At 43.0% G+C, this 19,749-nt stretch overlaps 1 protein-coding gene across 1 annotated transcript; it reads left to right on the top strand.

Moving 5' to 3' along the window:
- Positions 1-1,996: 1,996 nt before the first annotated feature.
- FBLL1 (fibrillarin like 1) lies at positions 1,997-3,384 on the top strand. Its single transcript, XM_058722960.1, has one exon. It carries the CDS (start codon positions 2,276-2,278, stop codon positions 3,269-3,271), a length of 996 nt encoding a protein of 331 aa, XP_058578943.1. The 5' UTR covers positions 1,997-2,275; the 3' UTR covers positions 3,272-3,384.
- The last annotated feature ends 16,365 nt before the right edge of the window (positions 3,385-19,749 follow it).

Genomic DNA, 19,749 nt, shown 5'->3' on the forward strand with positions numbered 1-19,749 from the left:
TAATTTCATCCCCAAACACCCTCACAGAAACACCAGAATAAGTTTGACCAAACATCTGGGCATTCCATGGTCCAGTCAAATTTATCCATAAAATAAACCATTATAAGGTCTGATTTGGGGGAAATCTTACCAAGGCAGCAAGCATAGCTCATCATTTTGGAGAACACTCCTCAATTTATAATGATAATGAAGCCTCTAAGGAGAATGTTTTGTAACAATCATCCACCTCAGGAACTGTACATTGCACTCTTTGACTGCTTGTCCACATTCCAACACATAAACTTATGCCCCCTATTAAGGAGGCACTCTAGTCCTCTGAGAAAACCAGACCTGGTGTTGCTGTCCATGAATTTGAAAGAGAAAGAGTCCAGGATGAAATAAAAGCTTTATTTGGCATGTGCACATTCAGTACACCCTGCCTGACATTTGCCCCGATCTTCAGGTACGTTTTGTCTTTCTCTCGAGCAGGCACTTAATTCCACTAATAGGGAGGTCCACGGGTTGCTTATTTCACCTACCCACACCACCCTTATCCTGCCCTTGGACAAGTCCCAAGTCGGTCCTCGGTTGGCGTCGCTGTCCGTGGTGCTGACTGAAAGTTCAGGCCTCCACGTTACACCTGTTTTCTACTCTTTGTGATGCCCACCGTGTTTTGGTTTTGTTTTTAATGCTCAAAATGATGATGCAGACTGAACGAGTGGATTTTTGAAAAATAAACTATAATTCAGGAATAAACATGAGATTTTTCCTACTTGAGGTGTGTTACAGGATTTAGGGCTTGGGTTTTTGTGTCCCCATTCACACTGAAGAAACAACAATTTCTTGCTGCCCCATAATCCCAGAATGAGTTCTGGGATTTAGTGCAGTTGATGGAAAAGAGCAGAGTTAAAGAGAGAGAAACCAGGGCTGCAGCTTGTAGATTATTAACCATTAAAGAGGAGTCAATCTCTGGCTTGGAATTTTCCCCTTTCTGACCTACATACATTCCATCAGAAAGTCCTATGACTTCTGTCTTCTAAATATTTCTCTTGGATTAGTTTACTTCATCTGACCTCTGCAACTTCTTTGACAACAATGATCATTATCACAACCGCCATTACCACCCTCACTCTAGCAGTTCTAATTAGTATCATTGGTAATTGCTGGGATCATCCCTTTAGGATACAATTTTTAAAGTAGAATAAGTCAAAGTATAGATATATTGTTTAAGTGTACCAATTTGCATTCTCATAAACGTTGTATAAGTGTGCAAGAGCCACTTTTACAAGGGTGGCAAAAACTCTAAGAGGCATTTACTTAAAAAATTAGTGCATTTATTGTATGTAAACTATATGTCAATAAAAAGACTAAAAGAAATACTAGAAAGAAAGAAAAGAAAAGAAAAGAAAAGAAAAGAAAAGAAAAGAAAAGAAAAGAAAGGCTAACAGAGTACTTATCATGTGCCATGTCTGGGATAAGTGTATATAGCACTTTAAAAAAACTTTTGAGGGCGCCTGCGTGGCTCAGTCAGTTAAGCGGCCAACTTTTGATCTCAGCTCAGGTCTTGATCTCAAGTCCTGAACCTGAGATCACTAATTCACCACCCAAGTCGGGGTTTTATTAAGCCCAGCGTTGGGCTCCAAGTTGGGCGAGAAGCCTACTTAAAAATCAATCAATCAAACTTTTGAGATAGGTTCTGTTTTACAGGTGGGATGTTGAGACTCAGTTCCAGAAACTTGTCAAGTTGAAACAAGAATCTCAGAGAGGGTCAGGGAAGCTTCCTGAGACCACACAGCAAGTGGCACAGCAAGAACTAAAGCCGATGCTGTCTTCTTCATCTCTCGCAGCAGAGACGCTTCCTTCCCTGCACCCCAGGAGAAGTGCAAAGGGTGTCTGAAAGAGCAGGAGACGAGCAAGGAGGAAAGGGAAGATTTATAAGGCAGCAGGCTGCAGCTGCAAGAGGGTTAGGAAGGGGGGCTTCCGGGGCTGCAGGGTCGCCAAAGCGGGTGTGATGCAATCACGCCAGCCCCTGCGTCAAAGGGCGGCTCCAAGGATGGGGGGACTGCGGTAGAGCTGTTCCCGACTGCCGCACACCTTGCCCCGGCCTCCCACTGTGGCTAGCCTACCTAGCCAGCAACCGCTGCTAGCAATCTTTGTCCCACGCCAGGACCACCATCCAGAACCACCGGTGACCCCTGACAACGGCTCCAAGCCACTGGTAACCCCTAACAACCACCGCCAGTTATCTGCGACACCTTACAATCCCTGCTAGCCACCCGGGGGCCCGGGGCGCACCATGAAGTCTGCCTCAAGTTCCCGCGGCGGTGGGTCCGGTGGGCGTGGTGGTGGCGGCTGGGGTGGTGGCTGGGGCGGGGGTCGAGGCGGAGGAGGCAAAGGAGGAGGAGGGGATGGCGGCCCCGGAGGCAAAGGCGGTTTCGGGGCGCGGTCGCGTGGCTTCGGGGGCGGAGGCCGGGGGCGGGGGCGCGGAGGCGGGGACAGCAGGGACCGTGGTGGCAGCGGGCAGCGGCGTGGCGGCGTGGCCAGGAGCAAAAACCGCCGGCGGAAGGGCGCCAATGCCGTGACGGTGGAGCCACACAGGCATGAGGGTGTCTTCATCTACCGCGGAGCGGAGGACGCGCTGGTAACGCTGAATATGGTGCCGGGCCACTCGGTGTACGGCGAACGGCGCATCACAGTGACTGAGGGCGGCGTGAAGCAGGAATACCGCACATGGAACCCCTTCCGCTCCAAGCTGGCAGCCGCAATCCTGGGCGGGGTCGACCAGATCCACATCAAGCCCAAGTCCAAAGTGCTGTACCTGGGTGCTGCCTCGGGGACCACGGTGTCTCACGTCTCTGACATCATCGGCCCCGATGGCCTTGTGTATGCGGTTGAGTTCTCCCACCGCGCTGGCCGCGATCTGGTTAATGTGGCCAAGCAGCGAACCAACATCATCCCAGTTCTCGAAGATGCCCGGCACCCACTCAAGTACCGCATGCTCATAGGAATGGTGGATGTGATCTTTGCCGATGTGGCCCAGCCTGACCAGTCCCGCATAGTGGCTCTGAATGCCCACACCTTCCTGCGCAACGGGGGCCACTTCCTTATTTCCATTAAGGCCAATTGCATTGACTCCACTGCATCTGCTGAGGCGGTGTTTGCTTCAGAGGTGAGGAAGTTGCAGCAGGAGAACTTAAAGCCTCAAGAGCAACTGACCCTGGAGCCCTATGAGAGGGACCACGCTGTAGTCGTCGGGGTCTACCGGCCCCTTCCCAAGGGCAGCAGCAAGTAGCACTCAGCAAGGGCTGTCCTTGAGATCTCCCCAAGACTGTGCTGTGTTCAGTATATGTGTTTTCTTTGTGTGTTGTTTTTCTTTCTTCTATTAAATGGTCTAAAGAAACAGTACCCAGGTGTATCAGGAGGCCAGACGGTTTTGCTGCAGTAACAATCAATCCCCAAATCCCCAAAAAGCTGAAGTAGCTCTTGATAGGAACCCATCAAGGGACAGCATGGGAGCTGTGCTTACTCTAATCACCTAGGGCCCTGCAGGCCCCTCAGCTTCTCTTCACACATGCTTTCTCATCACAGGGGCAGGGAGTAGAGAGCTGGGGAATTGCTATTAAGCCTGTAAAGTCCTCATTGGAATTGAGGGGGCACTTCGGTTTACATTGGCAAAGTTACACAATCAAGCCTTACTCCAGGGAGTGGCACTGGATATTGATGGAAAATAGTATAGTGTAACACACTTAATTTGTCTGACTCGAAGCCAAAGTTCCAGTACAATATATATTTAGTACTTTACTCCTCAACTAAGACCATTTGCATTCCCTAGTTCATTAACTCATCATACCAGCTCTGAGATGGCTTTGTTAAACATTTTCCTTTTGCATGGAAAACAACAGGGCTTCTGAAGGTACATTAGTTGCCCAAGTTTGTATAACTAGTTAGGAGATAGAATCTAAATCCTAATGTTTGGGCTCTAAATTCACTGCTATTTCCTCTATGCCAGTGGGATCTTAACTCTCCTCTGCATGGCCCACACTGGACAGATCGCAAGTCCCAACATGTGGACACACACAGAACGGAGTTCTGTGGTTTCATTGTATTCTTTCTTCCACTTCCCTGTGTTACCTTTAGATTTCAAAAGAGCAAAACAGGGCAGGGAGGTAGGAGATGGATCTACTTCACAGAGTGTTCCTACTGCGAGGCATAATATGCCCAAAGTGGTATCAACAAGTGTCTCAGAAACAACCATATAAAGGACTTCAGAAAGTACCTGTCTCTGAAAGCCATTTCCTACAGATCTTGAGTTGCTGGACTCATTACATTCAATTCTGGCTCTCTAAACTAGCCCAAAGGGAGTGGGAGAATAAGCAATCCCAGGAGAGCTGGGAATGTTCCAAAACCAGTCCTTTAAAAGACATTTTATTTATTCATTTACTAATACATTAAAGAAAATCCCCATTGCCGATTGCCAAGGTCATTGATATTGAGTCTGGGAATTATTACTCAGGAATGCATTATTAGGAGAATGGTTCTGCCTTCCTAAAGATGTGCTGGGGCAGAGACTGAAGTTAGTCTGCATTTTCTGAGAGGATATTTCCTGAACAAAATGAGATAAATTAGATTTTTAAAAAGGCATCCATCCATCCCTCCTCGCCTCCCTTCATTCCCCCACCACATGCACACCAAAGCTATACTGCAAGCCAAGAGCTACAGTTCAGATTTGTTGGCCGGAGTGACACAGGTGAAATAGGGTGAATGGAATAAATGTCTACAAAAACCCAACTAGTCATATCCAAAAAAGAATGTGAAATCTTCATTACAATCCTGAAAGGCAAGGATTGTTTTTCCCATTTAGTGAGAAAACTACAGTTCAGAGAGTGACATGGCTTGCTTAAGTTCTTCCCATAGGGCTTTCAGCCATAAATCAAATACACAGGAACCTGACTCAGAAATCTGTAGCCCTTCCATGGAAATCTATGCTGGCTCTTTTGCTTTGAAAAGCCCTCTTTTCAGTCCTAGGCTTATCAATTTGATGCTGGGATGAACCCCTGAGGCTGGGGATAGACTTGCAAGAAACTTCCAGAGCATTACAGGATCCAGCCTCTGTCAAAGTGAGCTCAGCCTCAAGAAGATACACTTGGTTCTTCTTTACAGGGTGTCTGTTCCCCAGGGTGGGAGACAGAACAAGGAAAAATCAGCCTCTTTCTTTGGCAGGAGAACCCTCACATGCATACACAGGGACAATTTATACTTCATGTCTGAACCTGCTTGAGATGAGACTATCAATGGAGAAATGGCATGAAAACAGCCTCCTAAAGATTGTCTCTGAGTTGCAGATGCATTCCTGGGCCAATGGAACAACATGGTAAGTACCAAGAGAAATATGGGAATTAGAACTAAGGGAAAATAGGAAGGAAGCTAGAACTTGATTTGGAGAATAAAGGCAGGGAAAAGTATGGGACTGTAACTCCAGGGGGCAGTGAGGCCCAGGAAATAGGCAGCAGTGAATGCTCAGGGTCACCTGAGATGCTCAGGGCCAAGAATGTTTGAGTTCCCAGAAGGTATTAAACTGTGATTTCTAGGTGTCTTAGACTGCTTGGGCCATCATTGCAAAATACCACAGTCTGGATGCTTAATTTTCTCACGTGTCTGGTGGCTGGAAGTCCAAGGGCAGGGTGCCAGCACAGTTGGTTTCCAGTGACCCTCTCCCCTTCACTTGTTGATGGCTGCCATCTCCCTGTGTCCTTACATGGCCTTTCTCTGTATGCATGGTAAGGAGCAGAAGGGGAGAGGAGAAGGGGATAGGGAAAGCTATCTTTTGTGTCTCTTCCTCTTTTTTTTTTTCAATTTTTAATGTTTTATTTATTTTTGAGAGAGACAGAGACAGAATGCAAGCAGGGGAGGGGCAGAGAGAGAGAGAGAGAGAAAGAGAGAGAGAGAGAGAGAGAGACAAAGAATCTGAAGCAGGTTCTGAGCTGTCAGCATACAGCCTGACACGGGGCTTGAACCCACAAACCATGAGATCATGACCTGAGCCAAAGTCGGACTCTCAACCTACTGAGCCACCCAGGTGCCCCTCTTCCTTTTCTTATAAGGACACCAGTCCTATCAAATTAGGGCCCCACCTTAATGATCTCATTTAACCTTAATTACCTCTTAAAGGCCCCATCTCCAAATACAGTCACATTGAGGGTTAAGGCTTCAACACTTGAATTTAGAGGAACACAGCTCAGCCTATAACACTAGGGAGGGACAGGAATCTTCAGCTAAAATGCCTCTCTTACTGGCTTGTGAAGATTGACTGAGGAAACCCATGTGCAATGCGAAATACCTGCACAGAGCTCTGCATGTTGTTCCTCCCTCCCAGCTTTCCTCTTATTGGCAATATAAGATGACAAGTTAGCTGAGAATTAGGAATTAGCATAAAAGCCAAAGGTTGCATTGGAATAGGGGTTGGCAAACTTAGTAGGGTTTCAGTTGGGCCCGATATTCAAGCTGAAAGCTGGATAGAAGTTGTTGCTGAGTTTCAGAGAATCAACTGCCTAGCAAGAGTCACAGCAGAGCCTGGCCCAAGCATTTAGTGCATGGCCTCCTGCAGTCACCTCTGCAGCAGGTGCATGAAGGTAAAAAGCTGATACTTGAGGATCAGGAGTGATGATCTCTGCGCCAAAGTAAGTCAGCACAAGCTGGTGCGGGGGAGCGGAGAACACACAGATCCAATCTCACCTACCCTCACCATCACCATGATGTCTGTCAGCCTCCCCCTGCCCAGATGCCTTCTGGGATAAAGGGAGGAAGAATAGAGAGGGTGAAGACCTGTGAGAACGGATCCAAAAGAGACTGTTTTAAACTGGAAGAAACCAACTTCCTTTAAATTGGCAGTTTCCTCCTGAGCTGCAATCCTACTACAAAGCAAGATGCACATCTGAGCTGCAGTGAGTATGTTTGGATTCTGCTTCACTCGTATTTTTCAAGCACTTATGAGGTCTCAGGCATGGAGCTAAGCATTATTTGATTTTAAAAATATTATTTTACATCTCATTATGAGAAAAAATGTACCAGAAAAATACTGAAATGTAAATGTTCAGCTTAATGAATTGCTATAAAATGAACAGTGCTGTTGGAGCTACTTCTAATATTTGTGTGGTCTGGATAAAGAGAATATATGAAAGCCCCTGCCTGGCCCATGGCCTGCCCTTCCTCTTTCCACCCCTCATCTCCTGCATACCCTGAAAGGCCTCATGCACACCTCTGTAGTATCCCAGCCTTCAAATCCAAGTTCTGTCCCCATGCCCTTTAAATAGCCTTCTTTAAGGCACTCTATGGGACTAGAGTTGCAAACTGGAAGTGTTATCTCCCAGGAGAACTGGCCTGGGGAATACAATAGAAGCAGGTCCAGGCTGCCCAGGCTGGGTTCTGGTGTCTGATCCACGATCTAGAAGATGGGGACATGGGCTCCTGGGGTGCATGGCACTTGTTTCCTATGGCCTCCTTGCCCTGTGGGACAAGGTGCTGACAGAGGAAGGCCAGAGCAAAGTCCTGTAAAGTATGGGGCCCAGAGAAGGTGTTCTCATTGCTTATGTCTTAGAGTGGCCCCTTTGTCTCTCTACCCACACAAATGTCAACATTCCTTCTTAAGGAGGCAAATCTAACTCTTTCAAGTAGTCTTCCAGGCCTTTGGGCCCAGAGGAAATCCCTTTTCTGAAAGCTCTTGATTCATGTTCTGACTGAGACAATATCTAACTATGCACATACTATGTGTCAGGTGCTTCCAGACAACTTGTTTAACTTAACCACCCCCTTGGAGGCAAGGGTTATTGCCCCCATATGACAGATCAGGAAACTGAGGCTCAGGAAAGTGATATGAATCACCCAATGTGGTTTGGTTAGAAAGTGGGAGATCTGGGATGTTCTAGAACAGGATTATGTTGTTTCTTTAAGTTAGTGAAATTAAAATCAAATACTCTAGGGAAAGACTTGGCTTCGGTGTTTTATTTTTTTAATCAGTCCCCCAGGTGATTCTAATGTGCACCCAGGGCTGATACCCACTATTTAAAATCCCATACCATTCTTGTCTTTGGGAAAGGCAAATTTAGGACAGTATTTTGAATAACTGAAAGACAAACTGAACTTTTCTCCAGTACCTGCTGGTACTTGGGGCCTCTATGACAGGCCAGGATATTCCCTAAGATTCCAAAAACGAGGAGGATTAAAGTGTATGCTTGAAAACAAAGTTACCGATGTTGCTGTCCATTTCGCCCCTGAGGGCTGCATGCAGATCATGTTTGTCAGAAGTTCAGCTGAGCTGGGAGAGCACTGAGCTGTCAGGTGTCAGAATTAAGTTTTAATTACTGCCATGGAATGAGCAAGAAGCTAAAACTAGAGAAAGTGCTGACTCCCCTATTCCATCCGCCCTGCTTGAGGGTCAGGGAGATAAGAGCTCCATGATGGGGGTGGGCAGTCATCTCACCCTTTCCAGCATCTGGAACAAAAGGCTTCAGCAATTTTACGGACCCTAAGGTAGGTGGTGGCGGGGATGATGGGAAAGGCTAGGACTGGAGAAGTTCTGAGTACTAAGTCAGAGAGGGGAAAAGTGTCTTCAATTTTTCCTGCTGCCTCCAGAAGGTGGCAGAGGTGCCTGAAGGAGATCTCTAAGGCTTCAGACAGAGACCTATATATGGAGGGGACGGGGTAGAAGTGTAAATTTACCTGCCGGGGGCCCAGAGTCCTTCAGAGACCTCATGTGCAGGCTGTGCACCAAATCTGGCATGGAGAGGCGGCTTCCCCCTGTGCACCCCCCGGCACCCTATCTGCCGACTAAAGCCTTTGTGATCACCTCTGATCAGACATGAGAGATTACACATCTATATTTAATCAGGGGCCAGATTCTGTGATGTTTATTTCCTTATCCAGACTCTAAGTAGTACTCAATACTTAAGTTGTCTTGTATGGGCTTTTCTGGCTCTTGAGCAAAAACATTTATAGATTTCTTTCCAAAATGTTGCCTTTGCATTTTCCTTCTATTTCTCATGCTTGCCATTCCCACTCCCTGGTGGCCACCAAGTCTCCAATCAGATATGGCTCTATGTCCACTGTCCATTAAACACTTTTCCACCTACTGCCTCCAGCCAAACCTCTGCCTGGAGGACCTGGTTGCCTGAAAACATCACACAAGAATTCTGGGGAGCCTCTGATTTATAGCCGGTCAGTCAGAAGCACAGGTAATAACCAGGGCTTACTGTTGGCATCTGACGTTGGGAGTGTGGAATCTTGGGGGACTGAGCCCTCAGCCTGTGGGATCTGAGGCTATCTCCAGGTAGGGAATGTCAGAGTTCAGTTGAATTGTAGGACAGCTAGATAGTGTTGGAGAATTGGTGGTGGTATGGGGGGAAAATTGTCTCCACATTTTGGAATTGGGGCACAGAACCGACTTAGGAGGTGGGGACTTTGAAAAGTGATTAGGTCATGAAGGCAGAGTCCTCTCCAATGGGATCCGTGCCTGACAAAAGAGGCCCCCAGAGGAACCTGGGTGGCTCAGTCGGTTGAGCATCTGACTTCGGCTCAGGTTATGATCTCCCGGTTTGTGAGTTCGAGCCCCGCGTTTGGCTCTATGTTGACATCTCAGAGTCTGGAGCCTGCTTCGGATTCTGTGTCTCCCTCTCTCTCTGCCCCTCCTGCACTCATGCTCTGTCTCTCTCTCTCTGTCTCTCTCTCTCTCAATAACATAATAAATATTAAAAAAAATTTAAAAAAATGAGGCCCCAACAGGTCTCTTCCCCTTCTGCCACATGAGGGCACAGCAAGAAGCTGGCGCTCTACAAGCTGGAAGAGCACCTTTACCAGAATCCAACCATGCTGGCTCCCTGACCTCAGACTTCAGACTCCAGCACTGCGAGGAGTAAGTTCCTGTTGTCTATAAACTACCTTGTCTGTGGTGTTTTGTTACAGTAACCTAAATGACTAAAACGGCATCTGGCATTCAAAGCCCTCCAGGGGCCAACTTCTGACAACTTCAATCTTGTTTCATACTGCTTTGAACTTTGTTTCAGAACCTCTAAATTGCCTGTATGGCCTTGTGTTTCATACTTGTGGGCCTTGCTCATGATCATTTCTTCCTGTAGAGTAGTTTCTTCTCCACATCCCCTATTTGACTTACTCCTTCCTCATGCTTTCAAGACTTGGCTCAGACATGTCCTGTAGGTAGTCTTCCCTGTCCCTTCTTCCCATGTCTCCTGTATCTGTCCTCTCCTCTGCTTAGGCTAGAATAGGGGCTCCCGGGTGGCTCCATTGGTTAAATGATTGACTCTTGATTTCGGCTCAGGCCATGATCTCATGGGTCTTGAGTTTGAGCCCTTCATCGGGCTCTGTGCTGACAGCGCAGAACCTGCTTGGGATTCTCTCTCTCTCCCTCTCTTTCTGCCCTTCCTGTGTCTTTCTCTCTCTCAAATAAATAACTTAAAAAAAAAAGGCTAGAATAACCCTGTTGTTCTGCATTTCTTTTGGTCAGAGAACTTACTACATCTTGTTAAAATTGTTGTTTATGGTAAAAAAAAATTCTGGCTACATGCAGCAGCCATTGTGTGTGGCAGAGTGCTCTATCTCTGCCAAATAAGAAGGCTTTCAGAAACACTGGACAAAAAAAGCTGAGGGGGAAACCAGAAGTTGTTTTTATGGAAAACAGTATCTTTCTCTTCTCCGTGCTGAGCTTGGAGACTGCTTGAGATTCTTTCTTTCTCCGCCTCCCTCTCTTTCTCTCCTCCTCTGCCCCTCCCCTACTTGTGCAACCTTTCTTTCTCTCTCTCAAAAAAAAAAAAAGGTAGATCCAGCCCCCATGAACCCCATGAAGGCCCCCAACACTCTGATCCACCATCTTTTACCACTCCTTCAACTCCCTGCTTCCTTACCTGTCTAAGATCTCATGGTCCACTATAGTTACTTCCTTGCTGAATTCCTTGTCCAATTCTTTCCTGAACCCATCTGTTTCTTGGAGTACATGATCAAATGGAAACAAAGCTGCCAATATATGCTACTAACACTCTTTTTCGACTTCTCTTAAGGCCCCAAGTTCACTGGCACATTTCCTACCTTCCAAGTTATCAGGTGACCAAAGCTTCACTTCTTCATAACATGAATCACCATCCTTTTGTCCCTTCATAGTGGTTTCTTCATCACCTGCCGCTGGCCCCTAAGCCAGTGCCACGTATTTTAGGTTTTTGGTATTCAGTGGCATTCCTATTTGATCCAATTTCTGTATCAGTTGGGATAGATATATCAAATATATCATGCTATGGTAACCAATCCCCAAGTCTATGCCTAAATGAACAGTTTATTTTCTCCCTTACACCACAGCACCTTTATTATTTGGTGGGTGAATGAGGAGACAGGACCTCTGTTAATTTTCATCACTTAGAGATCAAGCTGTCAGAGCAGCCACTATCTTGAATGCTGCTGGTTGTCAAACTAAAGGGAAAAGATGATTCTGAAAGCTCTCACACAGGTGATTAAGTGATCTAGCTGAGAAGTAGTGCACATCATTTCCAATCACAATTCACTCAACAAGTTGGCCAGGACTAGTCATATGAACGTATCCAATCAAAAAGGAGCTAGGAAGTACAATCCCACTATGTGTCTGAAAGATGGAATAGTAAAAATTTCTGCTGAACAACATTAATGAGAGCCACAAGAAGGTACAATTATTAGCCTCATCTTGCATGTGGTGAAGTACACAGAGTTGAGAAATCTGCCTGACATCATGTGTCTAGTAAGTCAGAGCAGGATTAAACCCATGCTCCAAAATACTAGCTTTTAACCAGTACTCTATACTGCCTCTCAAGTCATCAGCAAATACCTAGCTTTTATCTTCTTGTTATCATCATGTAATAACATCACATAATTTAATTGTGATGTGCTCAGAGAATGTGGTCTTATTTTTTGAAATTTATTGAGACTTACTCTATGGTCTTGTATATGATCAATGTTTACAAATGTTCTATGTATGCTTGGAAAGAATGTGTATTCTTTTACTGCTGGATGCATAATTCAGTGTGTGGCCTTACTGATTTTTTGTTTACCTGAGCTGTCAATGATTGAAAGAGGTGTTGAAATGTCCAACTGTGATGGCAGTTTTATGCCTTAACATTTCATCAATTTTAGCTTTATTTTGTGGATATTTTATTGGTTGCATATATATATTTAATAGTTATGTCTTCTGATTAGTAATGATTATGTAATGGCCCTATTCCTAATGATGGCCTTTGTCTTCACGTTTATTTTCTTGCCTGAATATCACTACATAAGCTTTTTGTAAATGTTTGCCTGATCTATTAATGATTACCTGATATGTTTTTATTGTATTTATTTCAAAATTGAAGTACAGTTGACATACAATATCATATTAATTTCAGGTATACAGCATAATGACTCTCTTTCTCTCTACATACATAAATACACACACACATTACAAAATGCTCACCATCATAAGTGTAGTTGCTATATGTCACCATACAAATTTGTTAAAATATTGATTATATTCCCTATGCCATGCTTTATATTACTATGACTTATTTTTTTAATTTAATTTTTTATTTTTTAAAATTTACATCCAGATTAGTTAGCATATAGTGAAACAATGATTTCATTGTTCCTTAATGCCCCTTACCCATTTAGCCCATCCCCCCTCCCACAACCCCTCCGTAACCCTCAGTTTGTTCTCCATATTTATGAGTCTCTTCTGTTTTGTCCCCCTCCCTGTTTTTATATTCTTTTTGTTTCCCTTCCCCTATGTTCATCTGTTTTGTCTCTTAAAGTCCTCATATGAGTGAAGTCATATGATTTTTGTCTTTCACTGACTAATTTCACTTAGCTTAATACCCTCCAGTTCCATCCACGTAGTTGCAAATAGCAAGATTTCATTCTTTTTGATTGCCAAGTAATACTCCATTGTGTGTACATATACACCACATCTTCTTTATCCATTCATCCATCGAGGGACATTTGGGTTCTTTCCATACTTTGGCTATTGTTGATAGTGCTGCTATAAACATTGGGGTGCATATGTCTCTTCAAAACAGCACACCTGTATCCCATGGATAAATGCCTAGCAGTGCAATTGCTGGGTCATAGGGTAGTTCTATTTTTAGTTTTTGTGGAACCTCCATACTGTTTTCCAGAGTGGCTGCACCAGCTTGCATTCCCACCAACAATGCAAAAGCGATCCTCTTTCTCCGCATCCTCGCCAGCATCTGTTGTTGCCTGAGTGGTTAATGTTAGCCATTCTGACAGGTGTGAGGTGCTATCTCATTGTGGTTTTGATTCGTATGTACCTGATGATGAGTGATGTTGAGCATTTTTTCATGTATCAGTTGACCATCTGGATGTCTTCCTTGGAGAAGTGTCTATTCATGTCTTTTGCTGATTTCTTCACTGGATTATTTGTTTTTTGGGTGTTGAGTTTGAGAAGTTCTTTATAGATTTTGGATACTAACCCTTTATCTGATATGTCATTTGCAAATATCTTCTCCCATTCCGCTGCTTGCCTTTTAGTTTTGCTGATTGTTTCCTTTGCTGTGCAGAAGCTTTTTATTTTGATGAGGTCCCAGTAGTTCATTTTTTGCTTTTGTTTCCCTTGCCTCTGGAGACGTGTTGAGTAAGAAGTTGCTGCAGGCAAGAGCAAAGAGGTTTTTGCCTGCTTTCTCCTTGAGGATTTTGATGGATTCCTGTCTTACATTGAGGTCTTTCATCCATTTTGAGTTTATTTTTGTGTATGGTGTAAGAAAGTGGTCCAGGTTCATTCTTCTGCATGTCGCTGTCCAGTTTTCCCAGCACCACTTGCTGAAGAGACTGTCTTTATTCCATTGGATATTCTTTCCTGCTTTGTCAAAGATTAGTTGGCCATACGTTTGTGGGTCCATTTTTAGGTTCTCTATTCTGTTCCATTGATCTGAGTGTCTGTTCTTGTGCCATATGCCTTATTTTATAACAGGAATTTTGTACTTCTAAATTCCCTTCACTTATTTTGCCTATTTCCCCATTCACCTCCCCCTAACAACTACAGTTTCTTCTTTAAATTTATGAGTCTGTTTCTGTTTTGTCCATTCATTTGTTTTGCTTTTTATATTCCACATATAAGTGAAATCATACAGTATTTGTCTTTCTTTGTATGAGTTTTCTCACTTAACATGATGCCCTCTGGGTCCATCCATATCATTGTAAATGGCAAGATTTCATTCTTTTTTGTGGCTGAATATTCAGTTGTATGTATATGCATATACATATATATACATATCACATATGTGTGATATATATATCACATGTGTGTGATATATATATCTTAATCTGTTTATCAATTGATGGACACTTGGGCTGCTTTCATATCTTTGGTATTGTAAATAATGCTGCTATAAACAGGGGTTCATGTATCCCTTTGAATTAGTGTTCTTGTATTCCTTGAATAAATACCCAGTAGTCTGATTTCTGGATCATAAGGTAGTTATATTTTTAACTTTTAAAGAACCTCCATACTGTTTACTACAGTGGCTGTACCAGTTTGCATTCCCACCAACTGTGCAAGAGGGTTCCTTTTTCTCCACATCCTTGCGAACACCTGTTGTTTCTTTTTTTTTTTTAAGTTTTTTTATTTAAAAAGAGAGCGTGAGTAGGGGAGAGGCATAGAGAGAGGAAGAATCCCAAGCAAACTCTGTCCTGTCAGTGCAGAACCCAACACCAGACTCAATCCCACAAACTGTGCGATCATGACCTCAACTGAAATCAACAGTTGGATGCTTAACTGACTGAGCCACGTTGGTGCCCCAACACCTGTTGTTTCTTGTGTTGTTCATTTTAGCCATTCTGACAGGTGTGAGGTAGTATCTCATTGTAATTTTTGATTTGCATTTCCCTTCTGATAAGTGATGATGAGCATCTTTTCATGTTGCCATCTGGTATCTGTTGACCATCTGTTTCTTCGGAGAAATGTCTGTTTATGTCTTCTGCCCATTTTTAAACTGGATTATTTGGTTTTTTTGGTGTGAGTTGTATAAGCTCTTTATGTATGTTGGATATTAACCCCTTTTCAGATAGAGCATTTTCAAATATCTTCTCCCATTCAGTAAGTTGCCTTTTAGTTGATTGTTTCCATCATTGTGCAGAAGCTTTCCATTTTGATGTAGTCTCAATAGTTCATTTTTGCTTTTATTTCCCTTGCCTCAAGAGTCTTATCTAGAAGGCGGTTACTATGACCAATGTCAAAGAAGTTACTGCCTGTGTTCTCTTTTAGGATTTTTATAGGTTCAGGTCTCACATTTAGGTCTTTAATCAGTTTTGAATTTTTTTGTGGTATAAGAAAGTGGTCCAGTTTCATCCCCTCACTTTCAATCTGCAGATGTCTTTAGGTATAAAATGAGTCTCCTGTAGGTAGTATGTAGATGAGTCTTTTTTTTTAATTCATTCTGATACCCTATGTCTTTTGATTGGAGCATTTAGTCCATCTACATTCAGAATGATTATTGAAAGATATGAATTTAGTGCAGTTGTGTTACCTGTAAAGTTTCTGGTGATGTTCTTTGTTCCTTTCTAGTCTTTATTGCTTTGAGTCCTTTTTTCCCCACTCAAAGGATCCCCTTAATATTTCTTGCAAGGCTGGTTAGTGGTCACGTTTTTGTTTGTCTGGGAAACTCTTTCTCTCTCCTTCTATTCTGAATGACCACCATGCTGGATAAAGAATTCTTGGCTGCATATTTTTCCCATCCCACACATTGAATATGTCCTGACATTCCTTTCTGGCTTTCTAAGTTTCTGTGGACAGATCTGCATTGAACTTGATCTGCCCTCCCTTGTAAATTAGGGACTTTTTTCCACCTTGCTGCTTTCAGGATTCTTTCCTTGTCTGTGTATTTTGTGAATTTGACTATGATATGCCTTGGCGATGGCCAGCCTTTGCTGAATTTAATGGGAGTTCTCTGTGCTTCTTGGATTTTGATATCTGGGTCCTTCCGCAGAGGGGAACTAGAGAAGTTCCCCTGAACTAGAGAAGTTTTCAGCTGTAATTAACTCAAATAAACCTTCTGCCCTTTTTTTTTCTCTTCATCTTCTGGGGGTTCCTATCATACAAATGTTATTCCATTTTAATAAGTTGCTGAGTTTCCTAAGTCTACCTTCATGATCCATTACCTTTGTTTCCCTCTTCTTTTCAGCTTCATTATTTTCCATAATTTTATTTTCTGTATCACTGATTCATTCCTCTGCTCTGTCCATCCTCATTGTTATGGCAGCCATTTGAGTTTACATCTTGTTAATAGCATTTTAAATTTCACCTTGACTAGATTTTAGTTCTTTCATCTCTGCAGTAAGGGAGTCTCTAGAGTCTTCTATGCCTTTTACAAGTTCAGCTAGTATTCTTATAATTGTTTTAAATTCTAGTTCAGACATTTTACTTATATCTGTATTGATTAAATCTCTGGCCCTCATTTCTTCTTCTTTTTTTTTTCTTTTGGGGTGAATTCCTCTGTTTTGTCATTTTGGAGGTTAAAAAAAAGAAAAAAGAAAAAGAAAAAATTTTTAATTAAATGAAGATAGATTCTACGTATGTTTTGGTATTCTTGTTAAGAGAAGCTTGACAGAAAAAGGTAGAAAGAAACATAAAAAAATTTAAAAATAATAAAAAATGAAATGAGATCAAAAAATAAAGTAATTGAAAAGTTGCTCTTTCTGTATCCAGAAACAAAAACAAAGGCAAAAATAAACAAAGCAAACAAACAAAACCCAAAGGAAGTTAGATCCTATTTCCCATAGAGCTGAAGCTTTACAGCACTCTGTGATCAGTAGACTTGGTGTGGGTGAGGGGGGGTTTGTGCTGCTCTTTCTGGGGGAGGGTTCTGCTGCTGTGATGCTCAGGTGGATTTGCCCTAGTGGAGATGCCTTTGCAGGTCACAGGGGGGCGGGGCTTGGGTTAGTGGATCTGTTCTCCATTTGGTGGCACTGTTTAGCTTGCTGAGGTGGATCAGGTTGGTGGGCATGGGGTAAATATGGTTTACCACTCTGGAGAGAGCTGGGAGATACATGCCCACCCTTCTTCAGGATGCCCTTACATACGTGCAGTTACCCCTTCTGTGTCCCCTGCTTTTGTCAGATCCCCACTTTCCCCCTGTTTGTGTCCCAGCTGTCTGCCTTCCAGGCAGCACTGCCCTTCTAGGTTTTAGGGGGCACAACTGTGTTTTAAAACCCCACACTTCAGAGACCCCTGCAGCTTGGACCTGTGCTGATCCTCTGGGCATGGGTCTTGCCATCCCATGACTGGTACTGGCTTGTCCCAGAAAATGGTTGTGTGACTGCACAGTGGCAGCCCCTTTGAATTTATGTATGGTAAGTTGCAACACACAGCCACCACCAGGGATTGCTGCCCTCAGGGGTCTTTGTTCCTATATTGGTAAAGCGAGGCAGCTCTATGGTGTCTGCTGGGTCTTTTGCTCACAGAGAGGCTGTATCACCTTTACAAAATGCATGCCAAGCTGGGGAACCACTTCTCCCTGTGAAACCCAAGAGACACCCAGACCAGGCTCTGCCTGCTCCCTGGGCTCTGCCCTGCCTCCTCAGGGCATGACCAGGGCTGACCCCCCAAACTTCAGACTCTGCTCTCAGCTGTTAAAAAACTGGTGGTATTGTAACCCTCTCTTTTTTCCTAGTCAGTGGTTTTGGAGAACAGTTTTTTTTGTGCAGTCCCTTTGTGTGTTTTCACTTTCCTCCCCCTTCCCCCACTCTTTCCTTCTCTTTTTCCTCCTCTCTTGCTACTCCTCCACAATCAGGGCTCCCTCTCCTGGGCAGTGCCTGAGCTCTTTTCTCCCACGAATCAACTTTCCGCAGTTCCTCCCTTCCATAGGTCATATTTTGTTGTTGTTGTTTGTAGATGAGCAGCTTTGTTCTCTAAGACTTCTGATCAATTTCTTGCATCTTCAGAATGATTTGATATTTATCTAGCTGTGTTTGAGGGAGGAAGCAAGCTTAGGGTTGCCCTACTCCTCCACCATCTTCCCTGAGCTCTAGCAAAGTGGTCCAGTTTCATTCATTTGCATGTTGCTGTCTGGATATTCCAACACCATTTGTTGAAGAGACATTCTTTTTCCCGTTGGGTATTCTTTCCTGCTTTATCAAAGATTAATTGAGCATGTAATAGTGGGTTTATTTTTGGGCTTTCTATTCTGTTCCATTGATCCATGTGTCTATTTTTGTGCCAGTACCATACTGTTTTGGTTACTACAGCTTGGTAATATAACTTGAAGTCTGTAATTGTGATGCTTCCAGCTTTGCTTTTCTTTTTCAAGATTGCTGATTGGTTATTCAGGGTCTTTTGTGGCTCCATACAAACTTTAGGACTGTTCGTTCTAGTTCTGTGAAAAGTATGTTGGTATTTTGATAGGGATTGCATTAAGTGTGTAGATTGCTTTGGGTAATATAAACATTTTAACATTATTTGTTCTTCTAATCCATGAGCATAGAATGTCCTTCCATTTCTTTGTGTTATCTTTAATTTCTTTCATCAGTGTTTTATAGTTTCCAGGTACAAGTCTTTCACCTCCTTGGTTAGGTTTATTCCTAGGTATCTTATTATTTTGGTTGCAATTGTAAATAGGATTGTTTCTTAATTTATCTTTCAGCTGCTTCATTGTTGGTGTATAAAAATGCAGCAGATTTCTGTAAATTGATTTTGTATCATGTGACAACTGAGTTTGTTTATAAGTTCTAGCAGGGTTTTTTGTTTTGTTTTGTTTTGTTTTGTTTTTGGTGAAGTCTTTGGGGTTTTCTATATAGAGTATTATATCATCTGCAAAGAGTGAAAGTTTTACTTCTTTACCACTTTGGATGCCTTTTTATTTCTTTTTGTTTTCTGACTGTTGTGGCTATGACTTCAAGTACTATATTAAATAAAAGTGCTATGAATGTGCATCCTTTTCTTATTCCTGATCTTTGAAGAAGAGATTTCAGTTTTTCATTATTGAATATGGAATTAGCTGTGGGTTTGTCATAGTTAGCCTTATTATGTTGAGATATGTTCCTTCTACACCCACTTTACTGAGAGTTTTTATCATAAATGGAAGTTTAATTTTGTCAAATGCTTTTTGCATCTATTGAGATGACCATATGATTTTCATCTTTCATTTTTTTATTTTTTTTTTATTTTTATTTTTATTTTTTTCTTTTTTCAATTTATTTTGGGACAGAGAGAGACAGAGCATGAACGGGGGAGGGGCAGAGAGAGAGGGAGACACAGAATCAGAAACAGGCTCCAGGCTCCGAGCCATCAGCCCAGAGCCTGACGCGGGGCTCGAACTCACGGACCGCGAGATCGTGACCTGGCTGAAGTCGGATGCTTAACCGACTGCGCCACCCAGGCGCCCCTCATCTTTCATTTTTTTAATGTGGTGTATCACGATTGACTTGTGGATATTGAACCATTTTTGCATCTTTAGAATAAATCCCACTTTATTACGGTGATAATCCTTTTAATGTATTATTGAATTTGATCTGCTAATATTTTGTTGATAACTTCTACATATATGCTCCTCAGGGACATTGGTCTGTAATTTTCTTTTTTTGTAATGTCTTTGTCTGGTTTTGGTATCAGGCTAATGCTGATGTTGTGGAATAAATTTGGACTTGTTCCTTTCCTCTTCAATTTATTGGAATAGTTTGAGAAGGATAGGTATTAACTTTTCTTTAAAAGTGTGATAGAATTCACCTTTGAAACTGTCTGATCCTAGACTTTGTTGGTAG

The sequence above is a fragment of the Neofelis nebulosa genome, chromosome 1, assembly GCF_028018385.1.
Source record: "Neofelis nebulosa isolate mNeoNeb1 chromosome 1, mNeoNeb1.pri, whole genome shotgun sequence".
Taxonomy (NCBI): domain Eukaryota; kingdom Metazoa; phylum Chordata; class Mammalia; order Carnivora; family Felidae; genus Neofelis; species Neofelis nebulosa.